Source organism: Mus caroli, unplaced genomic scaffold (genome assembly GCF_978045245.1).
Source record: "Mus caroli unplaced genomic scaffold, Mus_caroli_1 scaffold_7, whole genome shotgun sequence".
NCBI classification, from domain to species: Eukaryota; Metazoa; Chordata; class Mammalia; order Rodentia; family Muridae; genus Mus; species Mus caroli.
Window position 1 is genome coordinate 145630072 of NW_028227262.1, and position 21176 is coordinate 145651247.

General features: G+C 35.9%; 1 protein-coding gene across 1 annotated transcript in view; it reads left to right on the forward strand.

The window, feature by feature from the left end:
* The window catches only part of Calcr (calcitonin receptor), a 75172-nt gene that overhangs the window by 45020 nt on the left and 8976 nt on the right, over nucleotides 1–21176 (forward strand). Inside the window, exons 5-10 of the mRNA XM_021165087.3 lie at nucleotides 420–573; nucleotides 1957–2067; nucleotides 4396–4508; nucleotides 7581–7672; nucleotides 10463–10589; nucleotides 18882–19035. Coding sequence (XP_021020746.1) covers nucleotides 420–573; nucleotides 1957–2067; nucleotides 4396–4508; nucleotides 7581–7672; nucleotides 10463–10589; nucleotides 18882–19035 — 751 coding nt within the window. The remainder of the gene's footprint in view (nucleotides 1–419; nucleotides 574–1956; nucleotides 2068–4395; nucleotides 4509–7580; nucleotides 7673–10462; nucleotides 10590–18881; nucleotides 19036–21176) is intronic.

Sequence of the window (21176 nt, forward strand, 5' to 3'; positions counted from 1 at the left end):
CTGAAGGTGTCCACTAAAGAAACATATTGTCCTATAATTTCTCTTTTTAAAATATGTTATCTATGATTCTTAAGATTTACAAAGATGGAAAAGTTGGTTTAATTGTGGAGATTTTTTTAAAAATCAAGTTATTTGTTTTGTTCATGTGTAAGCTTTCCAAAGAAAATAAATTCAAACAATAGAAGATTATCAAGATGTGCGTGAGTGTGTATGATTGTTCTACATTCTCAATAGTAACTGTACATTGATACAAATATAAATGGATGGAATATGACTAAATGTAATGCATTTTTAGCAAAGAATGTTTTATGTAGAGTTTTACATAAATGTTGCTTTCATATTTTTACAATTATCACATTTATTTATGTGTTAATTCATTCCCTACTCTGTAAGTAACTACCTTTTTACCTTTTATACAGAGCCCAACTCCAGTTCTTCAGGCTCCTACCAATCTCACTGACTCCGGCCTTGATCAGGAGCCATTCCTGTACTTGGTTGGCCGCAAGAAGCTGCTGGATGCTCAGTACAAATGCTATGACCGGATTCATCAGTTGCCCTCTTATGAAGGAGAAGGTAAGAGAAACCATGTGAACCTATGTGTGAAGCATCAGTTAAGACTGTTTCTTCCCAAGGTATACATAGTGCTGGATAGCTGAAATGGAATAGATCCACAGTCTCACGTTATGGTGTGCCTGTGTATTTTGTGCAGCACATAGGATGAGTTCCCCACTATATTGAGCATCATTTTGGCTGGCATTTGCCCTTACAACAAAATTACCCCAGTAACTCAGCATTCATACCTAATAAGCAGGAACAGTACAGGACTGAGCGACAGCAGAGAAATGCAAATGGATGGACAGAGAATCTGCCTGAGGTGGAACCTGTGCAAACCCTGAGTTTTCTGGATAAATTAGGTATATCTTTCCTTTGTTGCCAACTCACTGACAACCTCTGCTAATTCTTCTATCATTGCCCCATCCTCAGTCCATGGGGCACTGCTTCAGTAAGCATGGTTAATCTGCGCTCTTCTCTAGAGGAATCTTTGTAACTGCCCCAAATATTTTCAGGGCTAAGTATAGTTCACTTGCTATAGAATACCAAAGAAGAAAATGAAAAATGAAAAATGTGTGACAGGCAAGCGCTGGCACGGCCTTTTAAATTCTCTTCCAAGTCTCTGGACCAACTTCACAGATTCAATAAGCTTTTGGGTAGCCTCGAACATTCTAAGATAAAAGCTACTTAGAAGGGTGGAAAGTAACGAAATATGTGTGCTCTCATATACACCGTTTACTTTAAGTAATGATTTTTAAAAAGGTTTATCAGATGCAACAGAATGATATGCTTTATTAAATTAGAACATATTCTCACCCCTATGTAAATATGTTTCAGATTTTTGGGGAATTAACCTGTGTTATCAGTTTCAATAAATAATGCCATAGCTGAATTTTTTTTTACTGTTATGAAGGTAAAGGTAGAAAAATGTACCTCACCTTACATGAACTATAAATATTTTACAATTTAAATTCAACCTCTTGGTTGAATACTTTGAAAAGGGTAAATTTTTCAATAAGTAAAAACTTATCAACATACCTCAGAGCCCTTGATTTTTTTTTCTGGAATACATTTTAGATTTCCTCTACAATTAACTAAATGGACAGAAATGCATTATTTGGGGCTGCTTGCTTTATGAGAAGCCAAACTTTGGAGCCTCTTACAAAGTAAAATGTGAACCCTGCCTGTCATCCAATGAGATTTTCCCCACTGCTATACCAAAATCATTTAAAAGTTTATTTTAAAAATGAAGAAGGAAAAAGAAAAAAGCATGAGAACGGCTCATTTGAAATGTGATTGATCATGACCGCAGCGATAGGATCCAGTCTCTCTAACCACCTCAGAAAACATTCTCTTTTCCTTAAGCCACATGTTTTCAATGCTAGTTTCTTCCTGAATTCCCAGGTCTGTATTGCAACCGCACCTGGGATGGCTGGATGTGCTGGGACGACACTCCCGCTGGAGCCACAGCCTATCAGCACTGCCCTGACTACTTCCCGGACTTTGACACAGCAGGTAAGCTCTTTGGTTTCATTTTATGTTTTTACGTTATAAATAAAAATGTGTCAAGTGAACAAGCAGACCCAAATCCACTTCAGCTATTGAAGTTACATAGAGACGTGTCACACTGAACATCACCTTTCACATTGCAAGGCATGTACATACTTATTATCTCTTTTTATACTCACAACATTTAACACAAGGCTGCAAGTGAATCCAACTCAATACATGGTGTTGAGATCTCTCGATTCAGAACTAAATATTATTTCTTAACCTTCATAACTTGTACAAGTTGGAATACATTCACTAACCTTTAAGAGCGGTCACATTGCTTTTTGAGGGCTTGATCCTGTCACACACATATTGTTAGATGCCAACCTGGAATGCTCAAGCAGGAGGACAGTCTAGGAGGGTCGGGTTCTGGGTGATTTTAAAGGCTGATGTCACTTAGTTTAGGTTCTTCATGTATACAGGGGTGAAGGTCTAGGATTGGGGCAGTTCCACAAGGAATACCCAGGAGTGGTGCAAAGCCATGCAGGAAGATTGTCTCAACCACTATCCACTAGACACAGAGATGTGAGCAGGAATTGGGACTGAGCAACTTGAATTAATAAAAGGTGTGGGAAACCCTGGTATAAACATGATCAAGGCTTGGCAGATTCAAATAAATGTACTGAACAATTTGGGCCTTAGGAAGCAGAGCACCAGATGCACCTGGTAAGGTAGACAGCAGAGCGTTATTGGGGGTTAGATACTCACTACAGGGTCTGCCTGATCAGAGCCAGAAATATCATACTCAGACACCCTAGAAGAAAAAAGTATCTGCCCCATTAAGTTAAATCTAGAAGGTCATTAAAAGGCTAAATAAGCCTTAATTAGAGGAGATGTCCAGATGATGAAACTAAATAGTATCAGCTAGAGATACAATATGTAAGTCTCTAGAAAAAGATAATATTGTTTTCCAAGGGTCAATATGATCTGACCTGGTCATAAGTGTTTTAAGTGTCTCTGGGATTCCCATAAGAGCAAGCTATGAGCCCTTCACTGAGACAAGGCTTGGGACATACTTTGGGGGTTTCCTCAAGGGAATTTCTCACTTATTACTGAAGCCAAAACCACAACCCAGAACAATAGAGATAATCAAAGTATAATTACAAGGGATGCTTTTTAAACCAATGCAAAATAAAATAAATGTCAGCATTGGCCAAGCATGCCTAGAAATCTCATTCTATTCTAAAGGATGACATAGAAAGAGCCGGTTTTGTATGGTGCCCTAACTCTGAGCTACATTCCTGTAAACTGGAACCAAAGGCTCTATAATGAGATTCCTTCAGGCCTTTATCACCTCTCCCCAACACGTGGTGCCTCGCTTATCTTAATCTGCCATTGCCTTAAAGGTGACTTGACTGGCACAAAAACCTGTCCAACAATTGAGGTCTACTATGTCAGTTCAAAAGTAGCAATGGGCTCTTGCCAAAGAAGCTATAAATATTGACTAAAAGGCATGGTCTTGATAAGCAAAGGAGAGATTTCCAGTCATAGATCCATCTTTTTAGTCTAGTTTTTAGATGGAGCCATCTTTGCTTAAGACAAATTCACTTCTAACAAAAAACATCTTAAATGTGTCTTTTTTCAACACATTTCAATTCTTTACAATTTTGTTGACATAAGGTTACATCCAAATAACACAAAAATACTCCAATGAAATGCCAGAAGTTCATTTTTGAAGAAATGCTTGATAAAAGACAGATGGTGAGGGCTGACTGGGAAGTCTTAGTGAACAAATCTATGAAAGCAAGAGTTTGTTCCCCAGCAGCCATATAAAATCTGGGCACAAGGGCACAAACCTAAATCCCAATTCTGGGAAGGTAGAGGCAAAAGGTTCCATCCAGGTTAATTAGCCAAATTGGTGCGCTCTAGGTTCTTTGTCTCAGAGATGCTTTCTCAAAACTTAAGGTGGAAAACAATTGTAGAAATCCCCAAACACATCTACCCTGGCCTCTACACACAACTGCACATATATAGGAACATGTAAACACACGTATACTACACGGAAACAAATAGTGAAAAAGTTTGTGTCAGTATTGGAATTCTGAAGAAGAATACTGCCCTGGAGTCATGTACAGTGTGAACAGGAATGGTTACCATGGAGGTCTGAGAAGCCCAGCACTTGGAATGACTCTTTCAGCCTTAAATGTCTAAGTGACAAAATGCTTCATGTTCTCTCTACGTTTAAGTTCTATGGTGTGATTCACTCTCAGGCACGGCCTGTAAGCTTCAAGCCATGACTTTTCTTGTTGGGATTTGATGTACTAATGTGTTACCATTTTGTTCCACTAACAGAAAAGGTTTCAAAATACTGTGATGAAAATGGAGAATGGTTTAGACACCCTGACAGCAACCGGACCTGGTCCAACTATACTCTGTGCAACGCTTTCACTTCTGAGAAGCTGCAAGTAAGTTCTATTTCAAATCTCTGTATTGGATAAGAATGCCACTATTTATGCATGAAAATGGATGTAAAACTGTAAAATATCTGCTACCCCAAATCACAAAAAAAAAACAACTAAACTACTGACATACAACCGACATAACTAAAAAAAAAACGACATTTTTTTTATGTAAGGAAATAGGGTTTCTGAAGGGTATTAGAGAAAATAACATTTCCTTTATTGTTGGTGCTCAGCATCAATACTTCTGTTTGAATGTGCAATCACGCCAAATATGACTGCTCTCCACAGAGCAGATAATGGGATGTCCTTAGTGCCAGAAGTTAGGCAGCATTTTAAAGAACTCATTAATATCTTTCTCCCCCTGGGAGAGTTCCAGAGCCTCTAATTATCAGACAGCAACCAGCTAAAGCTACCCTCTCTTAGTGACCCAGTTGGATAAGACCTTAGTTTTACTACTGGGTGGGATAGAGCCTCCCATCATCCCATTGATATAGTGAGGGCACTTTAGATAATTTTCAGAGGTGTCTACTCTTATTTATTAATACCTGTGCCCTTACAGGCTATGAAATGTATGTAATGTTCTAGGGTTAAAGAATGTTTATTTAAGTTTATTGAGTAAGGAAACAAATACTATTTTGTCTTTAACTATATTAAAAATCTGAAAGATTATTAAATCTACCACCAACTCCCTTACCCTCATAGCTGGAAGAAATAACATCAATATTTATCTATAAAGAGCATCTCTGAACTATCCTCTTAGTTCTAACATGTGCAGTCATTTCCTTCAAAGGGAGGCCTGTGCATTAAGTAATTACCGAGTCAGAAACTAAAAGCATTTTATGCTTTGTTTTGCTGTTGAAAAGTTTAAAAGTAGATGAATGTTTTCCTTTATTAAAACTGAAACAAATCACAGCAATATAACCAAGCTAAGTAAAGACCAGGTGACTGGTGGACCACCTTGTCACAAGAACAGATGAGGTAATCAAAGCTAGTGGGCTCATAACAAATTTCTTAGCTATCCTGCATCATAGATATATATCTATGTATGTCTATTCATTTAATGAAGTCTCAGAGAAGTGCCATGACTGTGTAGGAAACTTCATGAGTGCATGTTAATTAGGCTCATATAGAAAAGGACAAGTATTCTCATTAGAGTGTAAAGGGCAATGCAAGTCTAAATAGATAATTCTCAGTGCTGTTGTGTTTGACCTCCTCAGACACTCTGGCCACTTGTGAGGAAAAAAGTGTTCCCCTGATATGATAGTTAAAATTCTTTTCATGAGTTCTTCATGTAAATGTAATCCAAATGAATTTGAATAAATCAGTGTAGTCTTTAATTTTAAAGTACCCCAAACTTCTGAGTCTTGAGAATGACAAAAGATGGTGGCTAAATCATGAACTGCTAATTTAATTGTATACATTTAGACAGTTTTATTTCAGAAGAATAACTATCCATTTAAAACAGAGTACTTTGCAGAATATGAATTAAGCCACATGTGGTTTTATTATAAAATGAGTCAGACATAAGTTACATATATATTTTTAGAAGCTATATTCCTGGGAGAAAAAAATAGGAGTTGATCATTAGTTTTCATAAAAAGCCTCCGAATCCCTCCCCTCCCTGCTAAAACGCTATCTTGAGTTTTTATCCACTATTTTTACAGAACAGCTGTTCCCACATCATTGACATCGCCTGTAAGGATGGGAAGTGTTGTTAGGAGAAGGACAGTAGTAAAGTAAAATTCAGAACAACATGGTTCTGTGGTGTGTGTGTAGTCACCAAGTCAACTGCACAGTGGACACTGTTCAAAAGAAATTGGCTAATTTATTTAAAATCCCTAATGTCTAAAACAGCAGCATTTTTTAGCACAAATAATTATACACATAAAGACTTCCACATGCTTTGACAAGATTCAGCAAAATTATTTAATCACATCCCTCCTTGGGGCAATTAACAATAATTAAGATAATCAAAATACATAGATGTAACATTTATTGCTAAGAAGTCATAGAAATTATCCACCTTACCTCTATTATATTTACCTCCATTCCATTTTGTTCATATGAAGACCTAACAAATACTTGTAGGAATGTCAGAGCAAAAGTCCATAGATGAAAATTTATATCTGCAAAATATGCACATAGTATCTTCATTAATGAAAACATAAATGAAACAAACTCCATCAGAAGCAGATATATACTTATATACACTTCTATAACTAACAACAGTGACTAAGTAACATTAACTTTAAAATCTTGAGTCAAGATGTTAAGATCGAGAGAGAGGCAAGGTCAGAGACAGAGAGAGAAATGAGTGGATCAACCTCTTCTTTTTATATGATAAAATTATATTACGAGAAAAAGAAAGATGGTGGATGGCCAAGAAAAAGAAACTATGATGTGAATTTATGAAGGAAGATATCCTTTAGAGTCAGCCAAGAAAATACTAATGATATTTTCCAATTTTATTTAAATTGGTATATAAAGGTATATCTTCTTGAATTTTGAGCTATTTACCTCTCTTGTCTCTCCTTGTTACTCAAAGTGTCAGGGGTCAGAAGAATCTCCAAAGACTATTCATCTTCACTTCAATGGATTAGATCAAACTGTTGCAGATAACAGGACCCCAGGACTTAAAACCTGTGTGGATTGCCTGTTATAATTAGGGACAATACATTTTAATGTACTTAAAATTACTCCTTTGATATTTTGAATGATATTCATCTCAAGGAGTTTTGTGTTTTGAAAATGGCTTACTTTATTTCTATATACACCTCTATATAGAAGAATAATTTCATCCACTGTAATAGTTGTTATAATTTTAAGATGTATTTTCAAGGGGTAAACATTTATTAATTTATTCTTAGAGTTGGGGAGCACCCTCACAGAGGCAAAGGGGAGTGGGCATGGTATAGGGAGTTTGTGGAGGAGAAACCAGGAAGGGGGACATTTGAAATGCAAATAAATAAAATAACCAATAAAAAGAAAGACAGAAAGAGAGAGAGAGAAGAGAGAGAGAGAGAAATTGAAGCTTTTGTTCATCTACTTACAAGATTTTCCAACTCTTTCTTCTAGAATGCGTACGTCCTTTATTACCTGGCTCTTGTGGGTCACTCCTTGTCGATTGCTGCTTTGGTTGCTTCCATGCTGATTTTCTGGATTTTCAAGTAAGTACATTGAAAATACCACTTATTTTTTATTCTAGTATCAGCTTTATTTTGTGTCTGGTTCTCAGCAAGACAATATCATAAGGAAAATTCTTGAAGAGAAGAGCTATCCTTCATGTATTATTATTATTAATGTTATTACCAAATTCAACTTACACAAATAGCAGTGAATCTTAAAAGAGTACAGTTACAGGGATTGTAGGAACATGGGGTACTCAGCATGATAAATTATCAAGAAAACCTATATTAGATAAATATACTTTTAACTCTACCTGAGTCATCTTCAACGACTACATGCCTCCTTCCTGTAGTAATTCGGCGAACCCATAAGAACCATGTGGTCTTACAGTAAAAGTCTCTTTTACCCCAGCTATGGTTCCATCCTGGGCTGATGAGAAAGTATCTCCATTTTCTTTCACTCACAAGTCCTCAAGTTCAAATGCAACTATTTACATTAAAATCATGAGTTAAAAACTCTTGGGGCTGGAGAGAGGGCTCATGAGTAAAGTGCTTACCATGAAAGAGTACAGACTCGCAGCACCTGTTTAAAAGCTAGGCATAGCTTGTCTGTAACCCTAGCTGTGGAGAAATCAGTAAGAGAAAGATGGGTACTAGGGGCTCAGGGCCCAGACAATCACATTGAAATGGCAAGCTCAAGGTTCAATGAGAGGCAATGTCTCAGAAAGTAAAGAACAACCCAAAAAGACCCCAATATGGTATCCAGTCTCCACACTCATGCATGGTTGTACCCTCAAGTCATCCCCACACAGGAATATGTTCACACATGGATCGAATAAAAATAAGTTAGAAGCATTATGCATACAGTGAGTCTTTATCAAAATAAAGCACTCAGCCCGGCAGTGGTGGCGCACGCCTTTAATCCCAGCACTTGGGATGCAGAAGCAGGTGGATTTCTGAGTTCGAGGTCAGCCTGGTCTACAAAGTGAGTTCCAGGACAGCCAGGGCTGTACAGAGAAACCCTCTCTCGAAAATAAATAAATAAATAAATAAATAAATAAATAAATAAATAAATAAATAAATCACTCATAATTTATGCCTCACTAGCTGTTTTACCTATATTTACAAGTATAAATTTAACATATACCGCATGTATGTTCTTTATAGAGACACCACAGTTAAGTAATACATTAGAAACTAAAAAGAATTAAGTAGAAATAATTTGATTACTTATAATCAGATAATACTTAGATTATTAACTGCCATAAAACAAATGCAATGTAAGTATTTGACATAATAATCATTGTTATTATAACCATTACTGTTGGTACTACTAATGGCTGGGGAATGATATAAATTAAGAGTTTTTCTTGAGTTTTAAATACATCTAATCCTCCATGCTTAAAGTATGTTACATGTCATTAAATATATAATGACTCATAGTATAAGAGAATCCTAAGTTGATTTTTATTGAAATATTTTCTTGATGATACTAAATACAATTAACCCCAAGGGAGACTAATTACCTACAAACACATCCTGAGCACAATGACTACTCTTCCTTGATCCTTTTAGGTTTTCTTCTGTATCATGCTCACAATTCTTATATTTATTAAGTATTACACCTAAGCAATTTTAAGTGAACAGTAAATGACATAAATGAATCATCAATAAGCCACTTCCACAAAGGTTTAACAGAAGAAGGGACGATAAAGCAACAAGACATGGAGAATTAATTACAAGAATTAGGAGAGTGTTTTCAATTATAATGATCAGAACACAGCAGAGTAATCACATCACATGATTAATTTTGGAATGTCTGTTCATTTCTCAATTGCTCTTCACCATGGTAAATAAATAAATCATCATGACTCACAACAGCTTTGATTAAAAGCATGATGCTAAAAGTCTACCTTTGAGTTATTTTCCAATAATAAAAAAAAAAACAGAAAAGTAAAAGAATAAAAATTCCCCACAGTTCTAACCACATAAAATAATAAATGTAGCCTTGGCTCAGAGATAAGTAGCAGGGGAAAAACAAAACAGACAAATAACATAGATCGTCATGGAGCCATTTAAAAGCAGGATTCCATTGGGACATCTGGAAGAAATATCAATAAAACTAATTGTTATTCCCTGCCATATTTGCATATTGTATTAAGAAGTGACTTTGCCTTGTGCAGTATTCATCATTATGCTTCTCTGGATGTTTTCCTGATCATACAGGAAGACCATTCAATTGATAATATCATAAATTATTGATAATATCAATAATAATATTAAAAAGATATTGATATCTTCTTTTTCCACACTGATATGACCAATTGCAAAGATAACCATTGGCCATCTTATAACACAGCATTTATACAGCAAGGCAGAGCTATGAAGAGGGAGAGAAACATATAGCATGGTTTACAAATAGCAAGAGGAATTCCTTAAGTATGAAAACCTGTACTGAATGCAAATGTATCGCTTTCCCTGTCATATAAGACCTTACTATATCTGATGACTTTTCATTGAATTTTTGGGGTATTCAAACCTCTATTTTCATGTGAACATTAACATTAGCACAAATGTACAAGTTAATGAAGTAGAGAAGCCCAGTACACACAAGGTAGGCAATGGTTTAGCCAAGCAAAAGAATGTATTGCCATTAAAAATAACTTTCAATCTCTTACATTTGTTATTGGAAGCCACCATGAGAAACAAAAACCATGAAATGCTACTGGAAAATGAATTTTAAAGCTTTCCTCTAAAAATCTGAAGTATTAAACTATCTCTCCAAGTTTATCGTGTAACAACCCTTAATGCTTTCATGTTATTTTTTCCCAGGAACCTTAGCTGCCAGAGGGTGACCTTGCACAAGCACATGTTCCTTACTTATATTCTGAACTCTATTATTATCATCATCCACCTGGTTGAGGTTGTGCCCAATGGAGATCTGGTGCGGCGGGATCCTGTAAGTACTATCTGACTTTGATTTTAACTTTATTGTAAAGTTCACAGTACCTAAAGATAGCATGATTCTAATTGTTGACTTAACCAGTGGTTTAAAGCATAATCACATTGACTTCTGTAGTTGATTTTTGCATTAAGAAAGCCTATTAGTGGTTCTTAAAATAATTGCTACATGTTAAATGGGTGAAAATTGTGTAATAATGCATGTACTTATGGCTACCCAATAACTTATCAATTTTAGTGATCTATTAATATCTATGGGGAAAATATTGAGTACCTCTTGGGAATACAGATAATATTAGTCATACTGTACCAATGTTCCACAATAAAGTCCAGTTGGCCACTGATTTTCATTCTAATGCTTCCAGCATCAGCATTTGCAATTCCCTTAGCTGTGTGCACTTGTGCATTTACCCAGATGAATCATACACATATGGCTGGGTTCTATGTTGGTATGCCTTGGAAAAGATCCATATTAACATAGGAAATAAAAAGAACCTAAGGTCAACAAAACAAACATTCATGAAGTTCATGCCTTCTGCACCATCCTTCTATGTATTGTTGAGAAGAACTGAAGTCATTTGCCAAGAACTACAGTGAATTCATTTTGTCAGAATTGTTCTGAGGGTTGCTTACAATAATTCATGCTTGCCTTCAACTTTCTTTCTTTTTCTCTAAGATTTCTCTTCTCATATTAGTTTCTAGATGTGGCTACACTTTAGCCAACTGGGTAAATAGAAATAATAGCTAGTTGCTATTCCCATGATGCTGAAGGTCAGTTGCTATAAAGTTAGTTAAGGAAACAGTCTAATGTTGTAATTTTGCCTGTAAAACCTTGCATATGACATTGCCAATATTTGATCATGTTTGTTCTGAAACATTGACAGATGCATATTTTTCATCATAACACACATATGTGGACAATGCAGTGGGAACTGTCACCACCCTTACCCCTGAGTGCACACGAGGGAAAGATGGACCCTCATGCCAGTGAAGTGGTATGATGAGGATTGAACTTCAGAGACTCGTGACTTCTGTCTCCAGACACAACCAGCCTGGGACAAACTCACAAAGGGCGGGGTGTGGGTGGGGGGTTTGTTTTCTCGTAATTCATTCTCATCGGCTAGTTTGTGTAGGGGGTCCCATTAACTGAGCTGAATCTAGAAACTAGAGTTCAAGGAAGCCTCAGCAGCTATAGAGAGATGTTTAAAAGTATCTGGGAGGACAACGGGTTGGGAGGAGAGGGAACCAGAAAGCAGAGGCTGCAGCTATCTAGCTCACAGGACTGGCCAGGGCATATTTTAACTTTTGTTTCTCTGCTTAACTGTATTATACAAGCATCTGTAGATAGCCTCATCTTTCAAATCTGGCATTTGGCAGTTCTGCCAACTCAATGACAAAAATGCATGAAGTCTGCCCAGAGCATCATCCGGCATAACAGTGGCATAGCAGTGGAATAGCAAATTAAGCTTCTGCTTAATTTGGTTTCTTATGAAATCCACACTTTTGCCATTTGAATTTATTCATAAAATCATTATGATTCTTCTTTAAAATCCATGCTAATGGACACAAAATCTTGTCTTACCTGAAGAATTATGTAACCAAATGGGTTTTCCTTGATGACTTTTTTCTTTTTAAATGACAACTGATTGAAAGAAAATTAATCTCATTTAATTTAACACTAACAGCATCCCCAGAGAGAAGTGGATATTACCTTATTTTTAATGTTAGGAAACCAAAGTTCTGTGTAGGCAAATTTCTTTTCTATTATGAGTACTTGGAGATAGGACTCAAGATGGCCCAATCTCACTCAATCCTATCTCTCTTTTCTATATTCTTGATGATCTACTATTTCCTTATGTTCTTGAAAAGAAAAAGAAAAAGAAACAACAGTCTCATCCATTGCAAGGATTCTCAGTAATTAGCCATCGAAGTATAAGCAATGCACTAAGTTCCTCTCAGAAGCTTCTGTCAGAGCTTTTTCATGAAAGGGTTGCACTTCAGTCACTGAATAATCAACCACACTGTCCTGGGATTGGTGCTCAGTCACAGAGTACTTATGCTCACAAATAGATTTTCTCCCATCTGCTCAGCTTGCTCCCCTCCTGTTACTAGCAAAAAGAATCCTCACAGTTTATGAGATCTTGCTGACCTTGTTATCATCTTGAAACAGACTAAAAAGTCAAATTCACTACACTATTACAAAGTTTACTACTAAATTATAGGAACTGGTGGAAATGTATCCATCAAATGAGAATAACAAAAAAAAGATTTTGCCTGGTTTTAAGACGTTCTCATAACGTGTTCTATTTCACACTTCCAAATGTCTGTTTCATCCCTGAGAGGAAGTATGGCAACCAAACTTCTCACCAAATCATAAATAGTACAGACTAACAGTAAATGATTGCAATTCCAAAAGTTAACTCATGCTTGTAAACTCCTCAGCCTACCCTTTTCCCAGAAGAAAGAAATTAAGGGATTTGCTTCACTTACATTCTCTATTTGAATAGTTACAGCTTCTCAGCAAGAATTCATTAATTCTGATCCTCCATAAATAAGTGTCATAGGACTACTCACTCTGGGGAAGCAGAACTGCTTCAGGAATTCTCATAAGCAGGCACATTTGAAATGTTTCTGGTCCTTGAAGCTATTACCATCTCTGGAAGATACAATGTGAAATTTGTGTTCTCTCGCCTTGAGAGGGTATAATCTACAGCAAGTGCATTCAGGAAAGCCTAGTTTCATGAGGATCTTTTCCCATCCAGAATATTATCTCTGAGGATAATAGTAGACCCTATCATTTAGTTGTGAGGAAAAAAGATATTTCCTCTATTGCCATAGAATTGAGTATAGAGGGAAGAGCTGAGAACAAGGAAAATTCAACACCCCCCCCCCAAGTTCCATCTTTCTTGGGAGAAAAGTTCTCCTTGTCTAATGAGACAGCCTAACCAGAAACCAAAGGCTGAGAAACATGTTCTCAACACTACTGAGTCATATGCAAAATCATGCATTTAATGTTATTGCAATGCAGTGATTTGAAGAACCCAAATTATATGAAACCAAGGTTCTGCCTCACCATAAAAAAACCAAGACAAGGAAGAAAACAAACAAACAAACAAACAAATAAATAAGAGTAGAAAAGAAAACACAACAGAAAAGAACTTTCTGAAAATGTAATTTTTAGTAATCTACAAATATTTATTGAAATATAATGTGAACACTATAGCCATAGTCATAAAATTAAATAAAAGCTAGTTCACTAGTACACTTTCCATTTCTAAATGTCATATGGACTCTGTCTCCTTTAAACAAAAACACAATACTTAATTTTCAGTGATATTTTTCTCTCCTAAGTATACTAAAGGTGAGAAGTGATATGTTTTTCTACTTCAATTCACTAAATATCCAAGAGTCACAAAACTTTTCTGCCCAATAATTGGGGAATATACTAAAAAGAAAAAAATCAGTTCTTGATAACAGAGGCCACCTCATCTCATATGTACCAATGTGGCTTTGCTACTCTTGTAAGAGCTTTCATTTAGTTGTGAGGGTAAAAAAGGGCACAGAACAGCCCTCTCAACAGTGGTGAATCTCTGTGGCTCTCTGCTCCTCCAAAGGGTTTTTTTTTTTTTTTTTTGGTAGGCTTAATCTTACCTCTATTACCCAAGATGAGAATCTTATTCCTTCACTTTCTTCTATTTTTTCAAGTTAAGTTCAAAATAACTCATGCCATAAATAAGGGCTGAATAGATCCTCAGTTTACTGAGTGATATGAAAATTGCCCATTTTCATTTAAGCATTTCATTTCCATAATATCCAAATTTTCACTTTTCTTGTTCTATCTGTTCACTCAGTGATCTCCATAAGGCAGCTTTAAAAGCACTGTTCTTGTTGCATCTAAACAAAGCTGCCGGGATACTTGTCATTTTTCTAGAACGTGATGTCTATCTGAACTTTCTATCTGGCTCTAAAAGGGACAATACAGGGAGATTGGTTTTCACTGGGAACCTTGGCACTTTGCACCTCAAAGGCTGAGACAATTCTTATAGCCTCTTAGCTCAGTAAGACAAAGAGTCCCAAACTCAAGAATGGCATGACGCTCACATGTCCATGACAGTTGAGCCACCAGACTATACTGCAGTGCCATTCTGGGAGACTACAGAACAATCAACTTGAAAGTGTGCTCAGAATCCAGACACTGTGGGTTGTAAAGTCCAGGGTGCAAATGGCTGCTCCTGCCCAGTGAAGGGCTGCTGGTACAAGAGAGACCATGGAAGTAGTGACTGAGGGAAAGGCTGGAATGAAAAGTTCACAGTGGATTAAACCAGACAAGACTTACCTATTTCAGTTTCCTATGAAAATATGAACTGAAAATAAACCTACTTGCTGGGGCAATAAAGAGGAATGCTGCTATGAAATTGTCCTGTAATGGGTAGTCAACCCGGGCCTACTACTCTTCATTTTACTTAAATGGCAAAACCAGTTTTGTGGGGAAAAAAATGTTCCTTTAAAATTTGGTTCATGCTTACCCAGCCATGATAATCCTCACATAATATTACATATTATATGACTGATTTAAGAGAAAATGGTGACGACTAAGTTGCTCCTCTATTGCATATTATTAGAATAGGGCAATTTTAGTGCCCTAAAATGAAAGGGTATTCTTCTCTGAAAGTTGAGGAGCTGAAGCTCCGTGTATATGCATATATATATATATATATATATATATATATATATATACACACATACATACATATACATAAACATGTATGTATATGTATATACATACACACACACACATATATATATATATATGTTTGATGCCATCTGATCATATATGTTCAAAGGAAACTAAGAGTATAATTAAATCTAAATAAGATTTAATTTAAGGTGCTGAGATTTAAGGTATCAACAGTTCAACTGGGAACTCGGATTTAGCCATGTAAAGTACCTATTCAAACAAACAAAATAAGAAAAATTCAAAGGAATACAACAGAATCTAGACTCTACAACTTCCCAATAATTATGGTATCTAGAAATTGTTCAAAAATATGAGATATTTTTTTAAAAAATTAGAAACTATGGCCCATTGTCAAGAGAAAATACAGACATATTTGGAGGCTCATTCCTGTAACCCTAACATTCAGGAGACTAGGCAGAAAAATTACCATGAGTGGTAGACCTGCCTAGGCTATACAAGAAAGAAAATAGAATTAAGATCAACTCTTAGTTACCCAGATGTTAAAATGATCAAACTATGGAGTAGTCACTATAACTATGCTAAAAGTTGTGAGTGAATAGAAAGATAAAAATCTTAACCAAAAAGTTGAAATTACTAAAAATGAACTAGATGGAAATTCTAGAACCAAAAGTCCTGAAATGTAAATAAGTTAAATTAGATTAGCTTATTTGCAGATTGGAGGCCACAAGGAAAGATTCAGCAAAATCAATGGTTAACCAAGAGTAACTGTCCAATCTGAAGAAGATACATAAAATATCAGGGAGGTATGAATAGTCCCAAGACCATGTAAGCCAAATACATAAAAATTTAAAATACAGATATTATAAATACCAAGAAGATACAACAAAGAACTGCCAGAGACAAAATGAAGCTTAAAGGGACAACAATGTTTCAAGCATTATGAAGGATAAATAACGAATAGTGAAACATCAATACACTGTTACTTAGTGACAGGAACTAGAAAATTGGGTTAAGTATTGATTACTAAAGAGTTTCTGTGTGTGTCCAATGGAACCTACACATACCATTTTTTTAAAATGCTGGGCAAAGTAAAACAACTCTTCCAATGGGAACCCAGGAGACAAGTAACAAGATTTTTTGAGTATTTTGTCTAGAGAGAGCCATCATCAAAAGGTACCCTTTCTGGACACTAAGGGGGACATGACAAAGACCCACAATGCAAATGACATAAAAATTCAGTTTAGGAGAGTTTAGCTCAACATTATACATTTTCTATGGATGTCAGCAGCCTGACCCCCTAAGATATATCCTGATGTCTACAAATATTCTCAAGAATTTCAGTAATATTTAATTAAAATAAAAGGCCAGGAAGACTGTATCCACTCTTGAATAAGCAATTCTGGTTTATGTACTAAATAATAATATTAATTAAGAGTTGAAACACTCAATTGAGCAATATTATGAGTCATATATAGAGCCATATTCATTTAAATTGTATAAGAATCTGTTACACACCTCTCTCTGAATATTATTGGATGCAAGTCCTTAGGATAGTAGTGGAGGAGTCCAACATATGTGATGAAATAGTTATATATTAATGGCAACTGTAGGTTCACTCAACATGGAACCTAGATGTTAAATTTAATTTAATTTTAAAATTAGCCTAAACATTGAATCAACATAGACCACATATCTTTGCTGCGTGGAATCTTTCAAAAATGTCTTTCCACACGTCAAGTTAAATATTTAGAAACTGAATTATTGATTCATCCTCCCTTGATCAAATAAACACAACTTCCCACTCCTGGGTGGTTTTTTTTTTTTTTTGGTTGTTTTTTTTTTGTTTGTTTGTTTGGTTTTTTTTTTTTTTTTTTTTGTATTGTATTAAAGTGAACTGGTGAGAAAACAGAATTTCCAAGGAACTGTAAGTAAGTGTGCTGAATCACTGGAGATCACTCAAATAAGCAACAACGTTTATTTCTGTTTTAAAACAAAACTTGGCATAACTCAGAATTGGAAGCTTTAGTTCAGGGGAAAACATTTAGGAGTTAGCACACTAGCCATTTCAAACTAATTCTGACTTAAGAAAACAATTATACTAAGCCATGTACTCTTAAAGGTTAGCCACACTTCCTTAGGAACTCCTTTTGTCCCTCAATAACCAAAGAAACAGGAGAGAGATTCTTTGTATTTGCTCCATTTTGCTTCAATATTTTTGTAAGGATTTGAGAAGTAAATTTATAGTCAGCCACCTCCCTTATTATAAAATAATCTGCCTTGCCACACCCCGCTCCATCCCATCAAAAGAACAAAAGTCAAAGTGTGAGCAGAGCATTTTACAGCACCCACTAATGTGTTCAGACTAAAACTCCACTCCTTGATGGTTGTCCCCAAATTAAGTAGAAAATTTAGTGTTCTTAAAACAAGCCACTCTAGTTAACTTCATTGATTCTCCTAAATGCCAGACTTTGCTATGTATCTGAGGAAACAATTGTTAAAATAGTTTAATAGTCAGATTAACTTTAATATATATACATACATATTTCTAGAAGTCATTGTGCATGATTACATTTGTTTACATGTGTGTCTTGCCACCGGAAGGCTGCTCGCTTGATCATAAGCATTGAACTCTGCAAGAATAGAGCCATTAAGGAATGTATGGCCATTGCTTTTAATTATCCCTTGATAAATTTGCTTTAAGGCAAAACAAGAAAGTCTTGATATGCTTACAAAGAAAGTAAAAGACAAATACACTTCTTTCAAGTAGTGGCTATTGTGCTGTGGGCCATGAATTCAGTATCAATGAGGTCAGAAACAATTAACTGTTAACTAGCTCAGGGCAACAGCAACCAGTTATCTAGCCAAAAGTGTCAGGGATGCCAGGATGAGAATGACTGTTCTAGAACTAGGAACTAGCAGGAAATTCTGTTATATAGTTGGTAGTTTTCCCATTAGGTGACTACGAGATACATAATTAACTCATTCATAACTGTTCTCTGAGCAGTCACTGAGGACACAGTCCTCATGTTTGCAGAGGCTTTGGCATACCCTTGGTTCCTAATGTAGAAAACAAGGCTACATATAAAAGAGAAGCTGGGATCAGAATAGGTTCCTGGTCCATACAAGAGAACTTTCCCCCATGGTGGTCTCTTCTTTTATGGCTAAGAAGGCATTACTAAGAACCCAATTAGCTTCAGAAGCAACTCTTAATGTCTAGGGTGATTTGCCTCATGAACCACAGGAGGAGGGAAGATTAAAGAAATGACAAACCCTTGGATATTCTTTAAAAAAACGTTAGTCTCAGACACCTCATAGGAAAAAGAACTGCTCTAGTCTAGGTTAGTCTCCAGAATTTAATGGAGAAATTATTTTGTGGCCTCCAATTTCAGTAGCCTATTCAGCTATTTACATAAAATACTTGTGACTCTCACACTGTCCCTTTAATTTGTAAATGTAGAGGGCACATGTTGACAAATACTCAGGGTGATTCTTGAGAGTTCAATGCAGACACGTTGGCTCATCAATGCACTCTTTCTCCAGCCACATCTTCAACAATGCCTTCCATTCAGCATCTTTATTTCTTTCTAACAGATAAGTTGCAAGGTTCTGCACTTTTTCCATCAGTACATGATGTCTTGCAACTACTTCTGGATGCTCTGCGAAGGGATCTATCTTCACACTCTGATTGTCATGGCTGTGTTTACCGACCAGCAACGCCTGCGCTGGTACTACCTTCTTGGCTGGGGTATGTATTTCAAACAACTAGATTCTGAGGAGCTAGGGACCCACCTTTTCATATTTGCATCTTTGCATATTTATACCCTTCTTCCAGTCTTGATTTAAAAAGACACATTCAGAATTCTAGTAACTTGAAGAACTTCCCTCACATATTTCTTTCAAGTCTAGTTTACTTATTTCATTTGAAATACAATTGATGGAATTTTCTTTGTACGAGTTTCAAAAATGTCTATCTGTAAAACTCAGAAAATATTCCAGGAGAACAAAATCTAGCTACAAATTTATTCTCACCTATGACATTCAACTGTGACAAGGATATATTGGAAGGAACATTTATACTTTTCTTCCCAGACTGGTTCATTGTAACTTAATTATAAAGCTTGTTGGCACCTTTGTATACAGATCAATAAGTATCTGTATTTAGCACATAAACAATACTAAGGGCAAAATAAATTGTTTACTGTATAAAAGAGGAAGGAATGCTAATGACATATTTATAAAATACCTTAACTTTCCTTGATCAGAAAATATTTAAAACTTCATTAGCAAAATCCAAGTAGAAACAAAAAAGTAATTACACTCACAGCAACCACAGGATGGAACACTGCTAATTGGTGCTGGCTTAGGCAATAGCTCTCCAGTTCAATGGTCTAGCCACAGGTTAAAAAAAAAAAAAGGCAGTATTTCCTCCTTAAATTAGGTATTTGGAAAGACAGAAAGTAACCCGAATTCAGCAGTTCACTATTAGAGCATGCCAAGGTCTGTTCACTTCTACCTACACACACACTCAAACACATGATTGCACGCACACACCCAGAAGAAAAGAGGGAAGGGTGGGAGGGAGGGAGGGAGGGAGGGAGGGAGAGAGGGAGAATACTAAAACGCACCACACTCCTTACCATTAAAAAACAAACAAACTCAGAATGCCAAATACAACTGCCCTGAAACAATTGAGACCATTGTAGTAGCAGGTTTTAAAGTAATAGCCTTGAAATAACATTGTCTTTGTGTGGGAGGAACACAAGTAAAGGTATCCTCAAAGAACTTTTCAAGAAAAATGTTTCAAAGAGATGTTAAAAGATGTAATAGGACAGAAAAACTTTCTGTTGTCAATACATGGTTTCATGTTGAAAATATAAAATGGTAATGTGGATTCTAGACTTTACATTATCAATAAAATAATGCACAGCTGATATTTGAAACACTCCTCAAAGTTAGGATGCAGAAAGCATGGCCCCAAAGCTAATTTCTGGGCACTCATTAGTCTTTGGGGAACATGAAGAGCATCTGGGTTTAAAAACACGTTTCCAAATCCAGGATCCAAACCGGAATGGAATTCCATGATTTATGAGATGCCTAAGTATTGCTCTTATTTTCAATGCCTTTAGTAGAAAGGTCAGGTTGTTACAAGTCCTGGGGATTAGAAGAACCGGAACAGAGAGAAAAACCAAAACTGAAAAAAAAAAGAAAAAAAAAAAAAAAAGCTACAGTAGCTATAGGAATGTGTCAAGACCTAGCAGTTAGATGTAGAGTATACCTATTGGCTAGGAAATATGCTTGTCTTTCAGTGAAGTGGAGTAGTAGACTCTGATTCCCAAATGCATTTTTTCCTGTCTAATCCTAAAATGAGTATTTCAGAAAAAATCTAGACAATAACTTTAGGTCTTTGAATTCAAATGAGGAAACAGTCTGTTAGACCTGCTATGAACAGCACATCCATCGTATGTTGTGTAAATAGTCCAGGTTAAAATTATTTCAAGCCCAACATATAATCAGTGGTATTATTGAATTATTTCATTTATGCATTTAGAAACCCACATGATTTTATGTGAAAACCTAATAGTTTTAGGCTTTCTTCCTCTCTCTCTTCCTCTCTTCCTCTCTTCCTCTCTTCCTCTCTTCCTTCCATCTCATTTATAAAACTTTGCAGAGTACCGTTTAGTTCTTTCCTGAGACACATTTCTTAACCTGTCTGGAACAGCAAACCTCTTTCTACAGATGCTTCAATCAAATCAAGCTGCATTATCATGTACTAGGTACATCTGAATAAATAAAAAGGCAATCTTTTTAAAGGAAAATTACAAGTTTAGAATACATTTGTAGAGAGAAAAAATATTTTAGAAATATATAATCTGGCAGGCTGAATGG